The sequence below is a fragment of the Lagenorhynchus albirostris genome, chromosome 1 (assembly GCF_949774975.1).
Source record: "Lagenorhynchus albirostris chromosome 1, mLagAlb1.1, whole genome shotgun sequence".
NCBI lineage: Eukaryota > Metazoa > Chordata > Mammalia > Artiodactyla > Delphinidae > Lagenorhynchus > Lagenorhynchus albirostris.
The window spans coordinates 113097407-113115309 of record NC_083095.1 but is presented as its reverse complement, the minus strand read 5'-3'; the positions used below and the strand labels follow the sequence as shown (position 1 = coordinate 113115309).

General features: G+C 37.3%; 1 protein-coding gene across 2 annotated transcripts in view; it reads right to left on the bottom strand.

Moving 5' to 3' along the window:
• The window catches only part of UNC13C (unc-13 homolog C), a 598728-nt gene that overhangs the window by 403383 nt on the left and 177442 nt on the right, over positions 1-17903 (bottom strand). For both annotated transcript variants that reach the window (XM_060169334.1, XM_060169325.1), the window contains exon 4: positions 303-381. In XM_060169334.1, the coding sequence (XP_060025317.1) occupies positions 303-381 (79 nt within the window). The remainder of the gene's footprint in view (positions 1-302; positions 382-17903) is intronic.

Sequence of the window (17903 nt, the reverse complement as noted above, 5' to 3'; positions counted from 1 at the left end):
GCCCAGGTGCAGCAGCCCACTTTGCATGCTGTGTGATTTCTTTCTGCTCAATTATAGGGCCATTTTAACTCAATTTGTAATTTCAACTAATATTAAAAGCTGTCAAAAGGTTAGAGTTATTTCCTCCATCTAAGAGATTTTAAAGAAATAATAAATATAACACTTGCTAGCATCCAGCTTCTGCTGTGTGTTGTTCTATGAAATATTTACAGGCTAGGCATTTAATGAGAAGGACAGTATGACATCTAATAAAGATAAAGACAACGTATGCAGTCAAAATGAATTAAACAGGAGTGACTCACCACATCTCGTACAATAGGCAGAGTTTTTTTCCTTCGGAGATCTGGCATACTATCAATACCATAAAGTCCCCAACCGGCTCTGAAAGAGAGCACAAAGGAATGATTTTAATGGTTAACTGACTCTTTATAAGAAAAATTCCACTCTTTGTAGTAAAAAGGCTGTGAAAAAAGGTTAAAGGATTATCATGCTGGTTCAGACAGCAGCAAAGATCCAAGACTCAAGGACCATTATTGAGGTACCAAAAAGGACACTACCACACATAGTGATCTCTTGCCTTCTTAGATAGTTCCATACTTTGAAACTTTATAGATGGCCTGATTTGACACATTGTTTTACTGTACCACAGAGAGGACAACTGAAACTGTTAGGTATATGGAACTTTGCACCTCCAGGAAAAACAGAACCAAACCAGTTTTGCTGAAAGTTTGGTCTGTCTGCAATGGTAAAAAAAAAAATTACTTTTATTGTAAAGATACTATGTTTTGTGTATATTGCATCTTCACAGATTGAACTCCAAAGTGGCATCTCAAGGATTCAGAGACACATCTAAAATATTAGTGATTATTCCAATACCAGAATTTCCACTTATCTGAAGTATCTAAAGATAAATGCACAAGATTATAATAATTTGTTATACAAGAATGTTCACTGCAACTTTTTTTTTGTAGTAACAACAAAAGCTAGGTCACCTAAATATTCAACAACAGTATACCGACTGAATGAATTACAGTATATTATACAATGGGAAGGATGCAATCGTTAAAGTGAATAAGGTAAATATATATGTGTATATATGAAAAAATACTTATAGTATGTTCAGAAAGCAAGTTTGCATATTATGTTTCGTATGGTCCCACATTTGTATGTGCATTTATATATACACAGAACATTTCTAGAAATATATTCACCAAATTGGTAAACCATAGTTACCTCTGTTGAGTGAGAGAAACTGGGTGATAGAAAAAGAGAAGACTCTCCCTATGTTATAAATCTGTTAATGTCCAATGTTTTTATAATAAGCATGTGCCGTCTTTGCAATTTAAACTAATTTTAAAATATATTAACATTAATACTTATTAAAATAAGTTTAATAGATTGAATTGGGGATTTTTTTTTGCGGTACGCGGGCTTCTCACTGTTGTGGCCTCTCCCGTTGCGGAGCACAGGCTCCGGACGCACAGGCTCAGCGGCCATGGCTCACGGGCCCAGCCGCTCCGCGGCATGTGGGATCCTCCCAGACCGGAGCACGAACCAGTGTCCCCTGCATCGGCAGGCAGACTCTCAACCACTGCGCCACCAGGGAAGCCCTGAATTTGATTTTTTATTGCATTAAAGCTAGTCTTTTTATACAACCAAAAAGGGGCTAACGTCATTGATGACAGCTACTCCTTCCGCTCACTTGAACTGCAAAACCCCTGCTAACCTCTAGCTGAGAGTCAGCTTTTGCACCAGAAACACCACAATTCGTACTGTTGGGTTTAGATGGGCAGCTCTGCCACTGGAATAGGCTACAACAGCCAAAAATAGGTTATCAGCATTTTACTGTCCAGTTTTCACTGACACAGAGATTGTTTCTTCATTTCTGCTGCTTAATTTAACAAAGGGAAACCTTTGTCTTATTGGATCTCTCTTAGTAGCCACAGTCTTAATTCAAATACTTCCAGTTGTACCTATTTGGTGATCTTAGACAAATTACAAAGATGCATCATACAACTCATACAAAATATTAAAAGCAAAATATTAATAAAGATAAGGTGGTAATAAATAGTAATAATGCCATAAACTACATGTCTGAAAATGAGGACCAAATGCAATAATAAATGTGAAATATTAAAACCACTGCACACGGGTAAGAAAGATGTCAGTGACGAACAGAATATACTTAAGGTCGCACACCTGAACTAAAAGTTACCTGTAGATCATAGAATACAGGACAAGAGTAATTGTGGGACAGAGATCAAGGAAGAGGAAAGAAAGAAGAGGGGGAAGGAATAAAAGATGGGAGGGGAGACAGTGTGTGGTAGGGGGAGATGACACTTAAGTAGTCCACCACTGAACCTGTGAAAAAGGAGTTAATACAGCTTCCATCGTTTTCTAGAATAATGCCAATTGACACTCTGTAGGTTAAGGGCTGTGATAGTCACGGTGACAGTCAGAGATGAAGAACTGCAAACACAAAAGAAGCATTGGCAGCATCTCCCTATGAACTGCAAGAAACTGCATAGTATAGGAGGAGGAAAGGGCAGTGAATATTTTGTTTTCTTTGCAACACTCACCTTCAGAAAGACTACTGCTCTCTCAGTGTGACGTCTTGCTTCCCTCCTATCCTATTTCCATATTCTTGCCTTCTCCCTGCCTTGACCCTCCCACATCCCAAACATCAAATATATGGGAAAAGGATTATGTGAGCGGGTTCCTAAAAGGATTTTTCCAGTTTCATTTGCTCCAGTCTAAGGCTCTGATTCCAAGCAGTTTCTACTTTCTCTCCTCTGTGAACAGGATAATAATGGCATAAAATGTACCTCAATAAATGTCTTTCCACCACATTACATAGCAACCATACTAACTGCCTCCAAGTGTTTTGAAGTTACTTTAATAACTTTGTAAAGAAACACATTCAATTGTGATAATGGTTGAGAAAATTATTTATAAACTGCCCAGTGTTATATAAATGAGTTATGTGTTTTCTTCCTATCAATAACAAATTATTTTTTTTCTTTATGTTTTCCTTCTTGTGGAACTTAACTTCCCAAGCCAGCCTAGAATTTTGAGCAACCTCATATTTTCACAAATTCAGGAATCAATTACACATATATATGTTCCTGAACCTCACACTTCACCCTTATGCTTCTCTCATCAGAACAGAGATATCCAAGAACTCCGGCCAAACTTGAACCTAAGTTAGAAGACATGGATCCAAAATTCATCTCTGTCCCCTCTGAGTTTGTCATTTACTTTCATTAAACCTTTATTTTTAAATTGCAATGCAATAAAAATGTTCTCTTAACCTTCACAGATAGTCCCCAAAATGTTCTTTATCAGGTTGTGTTTCCTTATAATTTTACATTTTCATCATTACTATAAGAAGTTTGTATAAATGTATACTTTAATGAGCTTATCCATCAAGTAATAATAAAACTTTTATTTCAAACATGAATCTTAAACAATAAATAAACCTGCCCTAATAGCCTCACCTCATGAATAGAGAAGTGCTTGGTGAATACTGTGAAGCTCTACACAAATATCTTTGTAATATTTACTGAGAGACTTCCTAACCAGGAGAAATCTGGGAGCGATTAGATAACAAAAAAATGGTGAAGCCTAGAAAGAACAGTGGGTAAGTAAATTATTGCCTTATAGGCAAGAGGTCAAGTTCATGGATATCCGTTAAAGAAATGAGCCAGGCTTGATGATCTGGAGGTCACAGGGAGTCATCAACACAGGCAACAGCAGACAAGTAATTCTGAAGGGAAGTCTAATTCTAGGGAAGAAGCTGTTTGATTTCAACCCTTTCTGGTATAGCTGATTGGATTAAGCCATCTTTAACTGTAGAAAGCAAACTAGCTAATTCTAGCTGATATTTATGTGGCGCTTACCAGGAGCCAGAGAGAATGCTATCCATCATAGCCAGTCTTTACAAGCATTACCTCATTTTATTCTCAAAAAATCCAATAAGGTATAACTACAATTATGTCTCTCACTTTATAAGTGAGGAAATGGAAGCATAGAATAGTTCAGAATCATTCCCAAAGGTCATTATCTAAGTCAGAGTTAGCACTGCCAGGATTTGTCTTACCACACTCTACTGCTTATATGATTACATTATTCCACATTTACAACAATAATATGAGTTGAGGTTTCTCATTAATCCCATTTTACCTTTAATAAATCGTAAACTGAACAATTTCCCCAGGCCTAGAAATATCTAGCAGAGCTTGATTTCTATTGCAGGAGTGTCTTGCCTCAAACCTCATGTTCTTAATAACTATTTTTTTTTTGGTAGGAGGAAATCACAGGCCTGTCCTAGTAAAGGTGCTGCTAGTATTTGAATTTTAAAAATGTATTCTAAGGGTATTATCTTCGAATTAGAAACACTGTATTACTGTATAAGATAGTCCCAATCCTTCCCAAGTGGTTCCTCTCCAGCTATTCAAGTGTTCTCCCAAGGAAAAAGGAGACCTTTAGACTACAGGAGTTACAAATGAGATAAAAGTATCAGGAGATCTACAGAAATATCTGGAACGTCAATGATCACATATAATTGTCAATGGATATAATTTTACAGGCTAAACTGGGATGTGTTCTAATCCAACATTTGTTGTATTAAAAAGTCTTCATATTTTTCATGGTTTTATTCCTTAGTTCTTTGCATAATTATACTAAAAGAAGTTTATTGAGTTTAATAACATCTGAGTATAAAAGTATAAGGCTATATACCTTGACTTGGATTATCTTGTTACAGAAAAAAACACATATTGTCTAAAAAATATATACAGTATTCTGTAATTTTTAAGAAATCTGATACACAGGTAGAAGAGGTAAAGCTGATTTTTACTAAGTACATAGTAATTATTTTTAATCCAAAATTGATCTGATAACATACGGAGTCTCTACGGATTGAAAAAGAACTCTGAGAAGGCACAGGGAGAGTACTGCATGAAAACAATTAAGCAGGTTTCCCGAAAGTAGTACTTTCTGATTATGGGACAAAGATGTGCTACTTCCGCATGTGGATGCTTGATGCTTAATTGGTAATATTCAGAGACTTGCTGATTTCCATTAGAAATCAGAAAATTGGTAGACTCTGTTTACATCCAAAGGAGTTGTTAAATTAATTGAAGACTACAGGCCTGAAAAAACAAATTATAGTGCTTCTGTTTATTTCTATGTTTCCAAGGCATTTATTGGGCAGGGTTATATAATTAATCTTTTTTTAGCATTATGGAATATTAAGGCAATGTAAAGGTTAACAATAAATCATATTAACTCCCTCTCCTCTAATACAGCTGTGCTCTCAGCCTTTTAAAAACAACTCTTTGTATTTATTTCATTACTTAATGGTGATAAACATACAATGATCTATATTGCTTTTTTGCTTAACATGATCTATTTTACATACATTTTAACACACTTTTCTTGATGATCATTATATACTTTAATTATTCCCCTGCAGCACATTAGGATATGTTATATCCTAATATTTTTTTTTCATTTTTTTTCACCTTCTGGAAAAGATTTCCATTACTGTCAACACCGAATGAGTTATTTATGTTTGTGTAATTGATGACTCATTCCTCACAGCCAATTAATCACCAATTCCTAATGATTTTTTGATTCTTTATCTCATCAAAACTAAGGCACCATCTATCATAAGATAAAGCATTATTTTATACATCATTGTGAAAAAATCAAATTAATCTGACACCATGCTTTCTTAGCAATTAGAATTTAAATTTTATACTAATTGAAAGGGCACTCTTTAAGTGACTTTGTCTATGGCATAGATTACTGTCATATGTCATGCACATTGTTCTATATATGAAAAGGAAAGTATAAGCAAAACAAATTGTTATTCCTTAAACTTCTCATTCAAAATTCAACCTTTCAGAATTACTCTGCAACCCAGAATTGTCACTGTCTGGGACTTTTTCCAAATTACTGTCTTTTAAGCCATCAAGAGCAACAGTGATCGGGCATTATGGGAAACAGTGCTCCATTACTGTCTCTTGTATTCCCAGAAGCAGATAGTTCTGCTGCAGATTTCGGTGATGATGGGCTCTCAACCTTACCAAAAGCATCAAAAGAGACAAACGAGACTCTGATCCTTCCTCCAATCATCATTGCTTTTCTAAACTGAAGTATTAAGAGATTGCAATTGTCCAGCCATACCACTAGCAATAACAATAAAATGATTACGCTTTCCCAGGGCACTTTTAACTAAGTTTACAAGCATGCAGGCTTGTAAACTCTTACAACTGCTGCTTGGCTACTAATGTTTTTAAGACACCATCAGTTATTAAAATGCGTCTCCATTTGTTATAAAGTATAAAAATGTGCATTGTAGAATTGATAAAACAATTCAGCTGTCTCCCTCTTGAACTCTCCCATTGACAGTGCCCTAGTCCAGGCTTTCCTATCTTAACTAATCTTAGAATTTTTGCAGCCCATTTTTTACATTGCCAACAGAGTGATTTTTCTAGAACACAAATTTGAAGATGTCTTTTTTTTAATACTCAATATGCCTTATACCTACAAGTGCCTACAAAGAACAAACCCCTGTACATCCCAGTAAGGTACGATGTCTCCTCCAGTCTCATCTCTTTCGACTTCTCCCTATACTTCCTTGTTCCAGTCATCTTGAACTCCTTGTAGATCCTCAGAGGCATCACACTGTTCCCTACTTGTCTGTGTTTACTCTGCTATTTCCTCTGTGGGTACTGGCCTCCTTGCTGAGTGGCATAAGCTAACACCTACTGACCTCTCAAATGAAACTTGAACATAATGCTCATCAGTCCATAGGGTAGATGTAAGTACATCCTCCCCATCTCAACCAACTCTACTTGACTGTGACCTCAACATCAGGATGCTCAGTGGAAGGGGCTGGGGAGTGAGAGGAGGAAGAAGGGGGAAGATCATGCCTCCCGCTTTTCAGTCGGGCTTCTCAGCAGCTGTGGGTTAAAATTAAATATTTGTTACTGAGAGAAGGATATCCTACTTTTTGATTGAACGGGGACAGAAAAACATTGGAGAACAGTTGTTCTAAGTCTTCTGCCATAACCCCTGTAAAACCGCATTCTGTTTGTTTACATGGAAGTCCCTGCTAGAATATAGGTTTCCAAAAAATGAGAAATAAATCTTACTCTTCTCTACTCCCCTAGAGCCAACCCTGGCATGTAGCAGGGAAGACCGAAACATGGAAGGTCAAGTGTCTAGGCCTTGACACTGGAGAGATGAGACATTAAGCAAGCTCTGGTTTTTATGATCTCTGCTTCATTATCTCTGAAATAACACCTAAAAAGAACAAGACAGAAGCCAGAGGACCAGGGAGAAAGGTAAGGACCACACACTGAAGTGGGGTAGCAGGCAAGGACTTAGTCATTGGAAGAACATAAGAGTCTAGTTACTCCAGGAAATATTTTGCAACCTCTATGAACCTTGATTATCTCATATGGAAAATGCAAAATTTACCTTCACAGTGGTATTGTGGGGAGCACTGATTGAGAAGACCTGTGTAAGCAGATTATGCATTACTGGTAGCAATTATTTTATCATAGACTTGTATAAACAGGAACATTATTGAAGTTGATGGAATGTTTGCTGGCCCACTGCTGCCCTACGGCTAGTCACATTCCTCCAACTAAGGAACAGATTAGTAACAGTCTCTGGCAGACATGCACTTGTGGGTAGCTATCTACTTAAATAATTAAAGAAACAGAAGGGCAGAAAGATAAATTTGCGATTGCATTCCATGCGGTATTCTGAGCGCTACTAACTTCCTCTTCTGACTCAGCTTTGGTCTAGACTTCTTTCCTCTGCTGGTCTCGTTTTGGTGAGTGCCTCAGCCCTGAGGAGCACGCATCTTGGCTGAGCTTATTCCTTGCCTAACCCTCATCTACAATCCTGGCGCCAGTTATTTAACTTTATGTTGAACAAAGGTCTCACAGATGCTCCAACCAAGTCCATTTTTTCTGTTAGCTCTAATCTTGAAAAACACCGCTTTTATCCTCTCAAATAATTGTCTAAGCCCTGACTTAAAACAGAAATAAAAGTCAAAGCATAAAGCTTCCCCCTAGTACTAATCATGCCAGACTCCTCTATCTTCTCTTCATTACTTCTTGGGTTCTCTGAACTGTGGCCATCAAGTAGGATATTTGTCTTTACTGAAACTCACATCTAGTCCTCTAAACTACCACTGATGATCTCTGTGGAGGGAACTACATTATAGACCAACATGATGTCTCTCAGTAAAACTGGCACAGCCATATTTCCTTTTGCCTTCGAGTGATCACTAGTTCCTTGCTGGAGAGTGAGATGAGCCAGTCCTATGTGTCTACCTAGTTCCACATTCCTAGGTTCAATCAACTGCAGACTGAAAACATTTGGAAAAAAATAATCCAGAAAGTTCCCAAAAGAAAAAATTGAATTTTCTGTGTGCTAGCCACTATTTGCATAGCATTTACAACTATCTAAATAGCGTTTACATTCTACTTGCTATTGTAAGGAATCTAGAGGTGATTGAAAGTATACAGGAGGATGTACATAGGTTATACAGAAATACGACACCATTTTATACAAGGAACTTAGGCATCTTCAAATTTTGGTAACTGTGAGAGCCCTGGAACCAATCTCCCACAGACAGCAAAGGGTGAGTGTAATCGGCTTGAGTTTAGAGGCCATGGTTGTATAAAAAATATAGCAAATTATGTGCAGTGGGACAATGCTGTTCCCATCTGCAAGGCCAAAGGGAAATGAAACTTTGTCAGGTACAGCATATTCTTATCTAACAACTCTTGATCATTCTGGGCAAACATCAATAAAATAGTGAACTGGCAAGTTGAATTGCCATCGTTTTTTTTTTAACATCTTTATTGGAGTGTAATTGTTTTACAATGTCGTGTTAGTTTCTGCTGTATAGCAAGGTAAATCAGCTATACAAATACATATATCCCCATATCTCCTCCCTCTTGCGTCTCCCTCCCACCCTCCCAATCCACCACTCTAGGTGGTCACAAAGTACAGAGCTGATCTCCCTGTGCTATGCAGCTGCTTCCCACTAGCTATTTTACTTTTGGTAGCATATGTATGTCCATGCCACTCTCACGTCATCCCAGCTTACCCTTCCCCCTCCCCGTGTCCTCAAGTCCATTCTCTACTTCTGTGTCTTTATTCCTGTCCTGCCCCTAGGTTCTTCAGAACCTTTTTTTGTTTTAGATTCCACATGTATGTGTTAGCATATGGTATTTTTCTCTTTCTGACTTACTTCACTTTGTATGACAGACTCTAGGTCCATCCACCTCACTACAAATAACTCAATTTCGTTTCTTTTTATGGCTGAGTAATATTCCATTGTATATATGTGCCACATCTTCTTTATCCATTCATCTGTTGATGGACACTTAGGTTGCTTCCATGTCCTGGCTATTGTAAATAGCGCTGCAATGAACATTGTGGTACATGACTCTTTTTGAATTATGGTTTTCTCAGGATATATGCCCAGTAGTGGGATTGCTGGGTCATATGGTAGTTCTATTTTTAGTTTTTTAAGGAACCTCCATACTGTTCCCCATAATGGCTTTATCAATTTACATTCCCACCAACAGTGCAAGAGGGTTCCCTTTTCTCCACACCATCTCCAGCATTTATTGTTTGTAGATTTTTTGATGATTGCCATTCTGACTGGTGTGAGGTGATACCTCACTGTAGTTTTGATTTGCACTTCTCTAATGATTAGTGATGCCATCATTTTTAAATGGTTTCCTTTCTCTTTCTTGCTTTCATTCTATTACTCTTTCTCTAGTTCATACAGTAAATTTGTATATGAATTGACTTCACTGAAGTAGGCAAGGAGCATGTTTGTTTTGCTGAGTGCCTGGAGTACAGTGGGTATCAATAAATAGTTTTTAAGTGTTCTTGAATATTTCCACAAACCTGTCAGCACTTTCAAGTACAGACATCCATTTTAGAACCAATTATCTTTCCTGCAAATTATTTTGGATGTCACCTTCTGATGTCTCGGATTTTTATACTATCACCATTTGTCCAGCTGCAGAGGCTTAAACTCCTTAATAACAGCTAATCCAAGTTGAAAAACTTAAGCCACCTACGAAATTATATATTCTAACAATCTTGTATTTTAGGCATATAGAAACTCAGCTGCAAAAAAATTTAAATGCTTGTTCAAGATACCCAGCTTACAGCAGCTAGCTAGAAATTCTCAGGACTCCAGAACATCACTAATGCCCTTCCCTCCTCTCTTTTGCTTCTAATATCCAAGAGGTACCAAGCCTTGTCCATTTCCATTCATCACAGTTTCTTTTCCTTCCTCACATTGTCTCTCATTTGTATCTTTCTTTATATTTGGATCACCACAATTTTTGTTGTGAATGTTATCCTATTATACCTGGAATTCTTTCCGTTGACTTTCTAATTACTAACTCCCTTATCTGCAGTTCATCTTGAACAGAACTGCCATGTCCATCTTGCTGTGAGTAGGTAGCCATGAGGCTAACATGATGAAAGCAATGTTTTAAGAAGACCAGTCTGGCAGTGCTGTTCATGATGGATTAGAGGACAGATAAAGGAGACAGAGAGATGGTCTAAAAGATTGCTGAAGTAATTCTGGATTCCTTAATGAGGGTCTTGACCGAGGTGGTTTCACCACTTTCTTTTCAACCCCTTCATTCCACTTTATGAACTCTGGTAAAATTTCCAATTCAAACTGCTATGATATTTTAAAGAGTAAATGGCCTCGTTGCCAAGGAGAGCCTTTGTATTCCACTAAATTACATTCTCCTTTCCTAGGCATTGATCTCTTACCACTCTGTAATGTTCCTTAGTACTTTAAGCAGGCTTTTCCTTTCAAATCCTTGTTCTTTTGATACACTGTTTCAGAAATGCTTACTACCTCATTATTCATTTTTACATTATTTTTCAAAAGCTATCATTTTTAAGTTTTTAAAGACAGAAAGGGGATGTGAAAGATTCACCATTCTGTTAGTAACGGGGATTGCAGGCTATATTTCTAATTATTAAAAATATTTTTCATAGCAAAACAACCAAATGGTCCTAGGTTTTAGCACACAATGAGTTGCAGAAGTGAAAACCTATAATGCAGCTGTTAAACACTCCCCTGAAAATTTCTCAAAGTTAGTCTTACGGGGACAGTGTCAGGTGTCAGGGATTAACTTCTAACAACTCAATTATTACGTGTACTTTCCAGGGCTCACTTCCTTAACAGATTGTTTATCAGAGAGACAATATAGCATTTTCTAAGGCTTGCAATTCCCTACACAAGAAACTTTTCTTACCCCTCCCATAACGTTATCTGCACCTAGATTAAACTCATAACATCACATACTACACAACAGAAAACAAATAAAATATGCAGCCCCCAAATTTTCTCGTGACTAAGCAATTGTTATTATTTGGGAAAAAATGTCCCTTTAATTAAAATTCTTACCACATAGGGTCTTGATTTAGGGTGTTAGTTTTTTTTTGTTTTTTTTTTTTTTTTTTTTTGCGGTATGCGAGCTTCTCACCGTTGTGGCCTCTCCCGTTGCGGAGCACAGGCTCCGGACGCGCAGGTTCAGCGGCCATGGCTCACGGGCCCAGCCGCTCCGCGGCATGCGGGATCCTCCCGGACCGGGGCACGAACCCGTGTCCCCTGCATCGGCAGGCGGACTCTCAACCACTGCGCCACCAGGGAAGCCCTAGGGTGTTAGTTTTTAAACTCCTAAACTAGGCTTCTGTGGCACAAAGCTATAGTAAATATGAAATTGTGTGTATTAATGTTCCTTGGTTTAAAGCTAATTTTCTTAGTAATCTCTCTCTGGAAAAACTCAGCATTCATTTACATATAGTTTATAAAATATAATCATTCATAAATTAATGAAATACCAGCTTCTTAATATGCTTTACTTAGAGGCCATTAAATACAATCAAATATACAATAGCAAAGAAATTACATTTCTCAAAGCTGAAACCTCAGATTCCTTTTAATCATAATATTCTTTAGAAATATGCTGCCCTGAAATATTTAATCCCCTGAAATTTTAAACAATCCGTCTCCTATCAATAATGAAAATTAGTTTCTTAACAATCCCTCTCCAATCACTAATGAAAATTGGTAGTACCTAAAGGCAGAGACTAAGCCATTAGGTGGTTGCCAGACTTTCACAGCCCAAGCAGCCTCTTATTCTCAATATTTTTTGAATCCTTTTTATAATTTGCTCTATGCTAACAGAAACACTAAACATGGCCCAGAATTTAGCTCAGAATAAAGACACACCCTACCCAGTGGTCTACCTTTGATAGGTAGTACAAAGAAAGATCCTGAGGCCCTGCTCACCACAAAGGAAAAAGAACAAAGAGTGAAGAAAACTCAAGCTCTCGTGTATCTCAGGAAGTACCCCGTTCACAGATAACATAACGGACTCAAGCCCTGGTGATAGGTTATCCCATGGCTGTCTCATTATTTTAAGGGGTATTACAGAATTCTTGCAGGAGAATTAAAATATACTTTTAGAAAAACAATAAATATATACCAAGTACTGGTTTAATGAATTGCCAACCAGGAAGTGGGTGCTGGAGGGATTCCAACTGAAACAAATATTCAGGGACAGAATATTATATTATTAATTATTTATTTTTTAAAATGTTTCTCTGGCCACTGATTCCAAGTCTGTTACTTCTCTCACTCAATAGCTTCATCTGTGCTCTGACTCCCTGGATCTCACATCCTATGGCTGGAAGACTTCTGGAACCAGTGGACTCAGCGACATTCTCATACCTATGAAAGTTTCAAGCATAACCACCTATTATGCTTAGTAAGTTAAGAAGTGGCTTCCCTAACCTATCCATCTGCTGCAAAATCATTCCTCTGCAACTCATGCAGGTACTCAGAGGAGTGACTGCCCAGGGTTGTACAAGGGATCAGAAGCCTATGAAGTTAACAAAATTCAACTGCGTGATCTTAAACAACTTTACTTAACAGCCAAGGACCAATTTGACCATGCTACCACTATACTCAATTTACTCCTTCTATAATGATAATTATTTGCTCATATCTGATTTTCACTCAGATTATGGACTTCTCAAAAACAGGGACTATATACAACTTATTTTTCATCTCTAGTATTTAGTATAGGATTTGACATATATTACTGTTAGTACACATACTACTTAGTAAATAACAGTAAAAATTAATGATTGGAAGAATTCTTTTCAGTTATTTTTTAGACATTCCTTTTTAAGGCAAATAAACGTATACATTTAGAATCTCAAGTAACTAGAAATCAACACTGTCCCAGTTCTCTTGCCTGCCTCAGGATCTGGAACAAAGATTATTATTCCAGAAGATATGCTTCTCTGAAAATTGAAAAACAAATCAAGTCATTATTTCTCTAATCCAAAACATTGTTCTTACTGTTCTTAGCTTTACTTACCCAATGCAGTCAGGGGTTAAATAGAGAATAAGTATTGTTTGTTCCTGATGGGTATGCCTTGCATCTTCAGGTACAGTTACTGGAATTGAAATGGAGCTTTAAAAAGCACATACCCAGCCAAAAGGTAATTACAGTTATTTAAACAAAGGCAAATCCATCTGTGTTTAACCTACTGTGTCATCAACTCTGCTAGCACTGTCAAACTAGTATTCTAGAAACACTTTTTAAAGCCAGTATTTCAAACAAACAAACAAACATGGATGTAATTAGAAGGGAAGAGAGACGGAGGAAACCAAACCCTGCAGATTTGGGGGGTTTGACTGTGCTGACTGGAGAAGCAGAGAATGGGAAAACCTTGTTTATTCTGTTTGGCTCCTAGGAGTAACATCTTATCATGTTCATGATCAGCAATGTTCTCTCTGTATATGCTGATATTGGAGCTGGTTTTCAATGACTGTATATGAGTCTCTGGATTTGAGCAAGAATCATCTGGCCTGTGGTGTTTAAGTATAGTTACTTGAGAATGGGCATATTTCTTAATATGGTCATCAACACAAAAATGATACAAAGATCTACCTGAATTTTTCCCTTAGTTGCATGCCTGACTGCCCATGCATCCATCCCATGGATCTCTTCTCAGAAGTTTGGTACAAGAACTCAGCAACTTCCATGCTCACAATACATGTCAAGTTTGTTTGTAAAGTGCAAGCAATATGATAATGGAACAAAGGTAGCATCCTTAACCAGCAGGCAAGTGCTGGCCACAGGATATATCAGCTCCTGGAATCACAACTTGGTAATTTTTCCTCCTGATGCAAGATAAATCATTTGAGCCAATACAATTAGGGTCCCATAAAAAATGCATACGTCTTAAGAGTGAGCGAATAAGCCAGTGAGAAGTAGTCTACTATAAGCTCTTGCCTTATAACCTGGGGGCAACATAGAAGGGAAAAATAGACTTTGGCACCCATCAAAATACTGCTGTAGGGGATGGAAGCTGAGGTTGCAACCTGATCTGAGTCCTGCTCACAGGCTAGGCAGCTCTTATGCAAACTTAATCCTTTTGATTTTCTCTAGAAGAAGCAACTAAGACTATATTTATCAAATATGGTATCCCTACCTATAAGTCTCACTAGCATTGCATTCATTACACTTTTTATCTTGAGAGAGAACACTGAGACAAAAAATGAGAGTTGGGGGGAATGGACATTTGTTACTATTACTTCCATTTTATCCAATGCAACCCGTGGTGTACTGGAGCTGGTCTCATGGCTCTGGAAAGCAGACTGTATAAATCTTTCCCCAACTCCACATTCAGTGATGTCACTTTGATAGCTTGAAATTGGCTATGGTAGGATTACTCAGAGCAGGAAAATAGGCAAGCAATGCAAATTAGGGCCTTATTCTTTAGTGGAGAGCCGGCTGTAAAACACCAGCAGACCACTAATTACAACTCTCGCTAATAGTCCCAGGAAGGAACTCCTACAATTTGACACTTCACTAACTGAACTAACTCCCTTGTTCCTATTCATCTCTATCTTTGACTGATGTGGGTCCTTACTACCTTTCGACATCATCTTTGTATGAATATCTGAGTTCTTAGTGTCTTCCTCAGAAACTCAATTGAAAGGGAAATCAGCACAAAGGGCACACAGATGGTCATGTTATTTTCAGCAATGACTTCTTGATTCTCTGGTCAAATTCATTCATTTCAACACTTACTGATTTCCTACTGTGTACACAGACTACTAAAGTGCTGTGGAGTGCTGGAGACAATTTTTCATGGGTCTCTTGAATTTCTGTACACCTTGTGAGTGGAGACTGACTTTGTTCTGGATTAGCCTTTCACAGATGTTCGTGGCATGTATATAGAGATACCGCACTCTTCTGGAGTAGAAGACAGATGTGTGTGCTGACCAGTACAGTAAATACAGTGCCTCTTTCTGGGGCAAAATTTGGCTTGTTTGCTTTCAAAAGATTGGGGCTTCCTAAGCTCAAACACTGACACAAATCCACTGTGTTCCTTGCATCCACCTAGGTCTGTCACCACATTGCCCCTGTGGGGTTTAAGGGACAAGAGAAATTGTTGCAAACATGAAGCTCATGCTATCTGCTGTGTCATGAGTAATGAAGTTCTCTGTCTCTGATCCAGGTGCCTCGTGTCTTCTGCCAGCATCTATGAAATTATGGTAGGGTAACTTGTCACCTAGTCTGTAGGGTAAAGTATCAGGGCCTTCATAGTTTCTGACATGGAGAACATAAAATAAGGTTATTCATGTTCTTAAAGAGACATATAAACTTGTTGAGATGTGATTATGTATAAATACATGTAATTATAAAGCACTGACTTGCATACAACCAAAATACATAAAGCTACATCAAGTAGTACAAAGGGGGAAAGATCTGTATCATAAGTACTTGAATCTGTCATCATGAAAAAAATTATGGTACGGCACTGAATTTCATTAAAAAGTAAATAGTTTATCCCACACAACCCTCATTCATGATCATGCTTGTAGAGGGAGCATTAATCATCTAATTAGTAACATGGCAACTAATTTAAAGAACCAAGATAGAAAAGACATTCAACAAAATCACTGATTAGAAAAATTAACACTTGTTTGGCTGGACAAAAATTTTTACTCTAGTAAGTTGTTTATATAATAAATGATATTAAACATTTCTTCAATTTGTTGATCACCAACAATAGGGCAGGTAGTGCAATAGAGTCTTTACAAGTAGTCTTTGTAATACAGTAGCTTTTCAAGTAGGAATTATTATTTCTATTTTATAGGAGAGAAAATTGTGTTCAGAGAAGTTAAATAATTTATTCAAAATTAATATAGCTACTAAATAGCAGGAAATTGATTTAAATAATATTACTCAAGTAGTTACACAACACAGTGTCTGACATACTTTTAATAAAATAAACATATATTGATTAACATGTGACTGACTCTTCACTCTATCTTTGGACTATTTAGGAGAGTTTATAATTGGAGTATGGAACTGGGGCTCCAGAGGGCCTATAATCTCCTCTAATATCAAGTAAAGTTAATAAGGAACTTGAAATGGGAGAGCTAGAAAATACTTTTTTTTCCTCTTTGGGTTTCTGGGACATTTACCCCATTATACCTCTAGTTCTACTCTGGAACCCTCTTTCCTCAGGCAATTAAACCTCCATAGAGCTAAACTTTTAGAGTGGAGTGAGACAAGGGCAGACGGAGTTCAGGATGAGAGTTGAAGACAGAAGTGCAGTATCCCAAGGACACTTCAGTTCAGTACAGGAGCACCCAGAGCCTGAGCCATAAGGAGGGGGAGGGTAAGGTGCTCAAGGTCCAGAGAATGGCCTAGTTAACCACGGATTCATTTTGCCTAAAGAAGAACCTGCTTCTCTCTTGGAGACTCTGAATTACCCAAAGCAAGACTCCTTGCTCCATTTCTGTTTGACCACATGGACAAACACTGATAAGCATAAATATATGGGGGCCAAAATAATACACAGGTGGAGAACCAAAAGGCAATTTTATTATCTTTTCAACGAGACAAACTTACCACTATTTAATACTGCAACATGCAAACTGCCTCTACTCCCCTGCCAAAATCCACGCCCACCTCAACACGACCAATCCCCTTTATCCAGCTTTACTTTTTTCTATTTTCATAGTTCTTATGACTATCTTACGCGTCACATAATTTACTTATGTTTATTTTTTATTATCACCCCTACAAGAATTCAAGCTGCACAAGGAGCAGGATCTTTGTTTTGTATCCAAAACATAGTTGCTCAATAAATATTATGGGAATGAATGAATGAATAAACAACCATTAACTGTTCAAAAATAACAATTATTTATTGGGCTCTTACTATATGTCAAGTACTGTTATAGCTTCTTTACACACATTAACTCATTTAATGCATACAATAAATCTATGAGATAGAATTACTCTTATCCTTATAAGTTAGCATACTACAGTACAAAGATGTTAAGTATCTTGCTCCAAAGTCACACAACTACTAACTACAGAGCTGAGTTTTGAACCTGGGAGTCTGGTTTCAGAGTCAATCCTCCTAACCACTGCATCAGTGATGGATATTCATAATGATGACTTGAGCCATTTCAAGAAAGACAAATATTATGTATTAATTATTTTAAGAAGGCAGAGATGTATGTAGTACTTTTAGAAAGATACTTAACCTAAATTATTAGAATAAAATATTAATTATTTAGGTATCTTTAACTGGCACTTCGGTTTTCTAGATAATTAACTTACGATTATCCCATTCCCTCAAATACCTGTTTAATTGTAGAATTCCAGTGGGCATATTGTTTCCATAATTTCTTCTCTTTTATCCTTCCCCTAATTCTTCTCCCTTTTCTGCTCCATTCCTGTCCTTCCTGTTTTCTAATTCTTGATGATCACCATCATCATCGT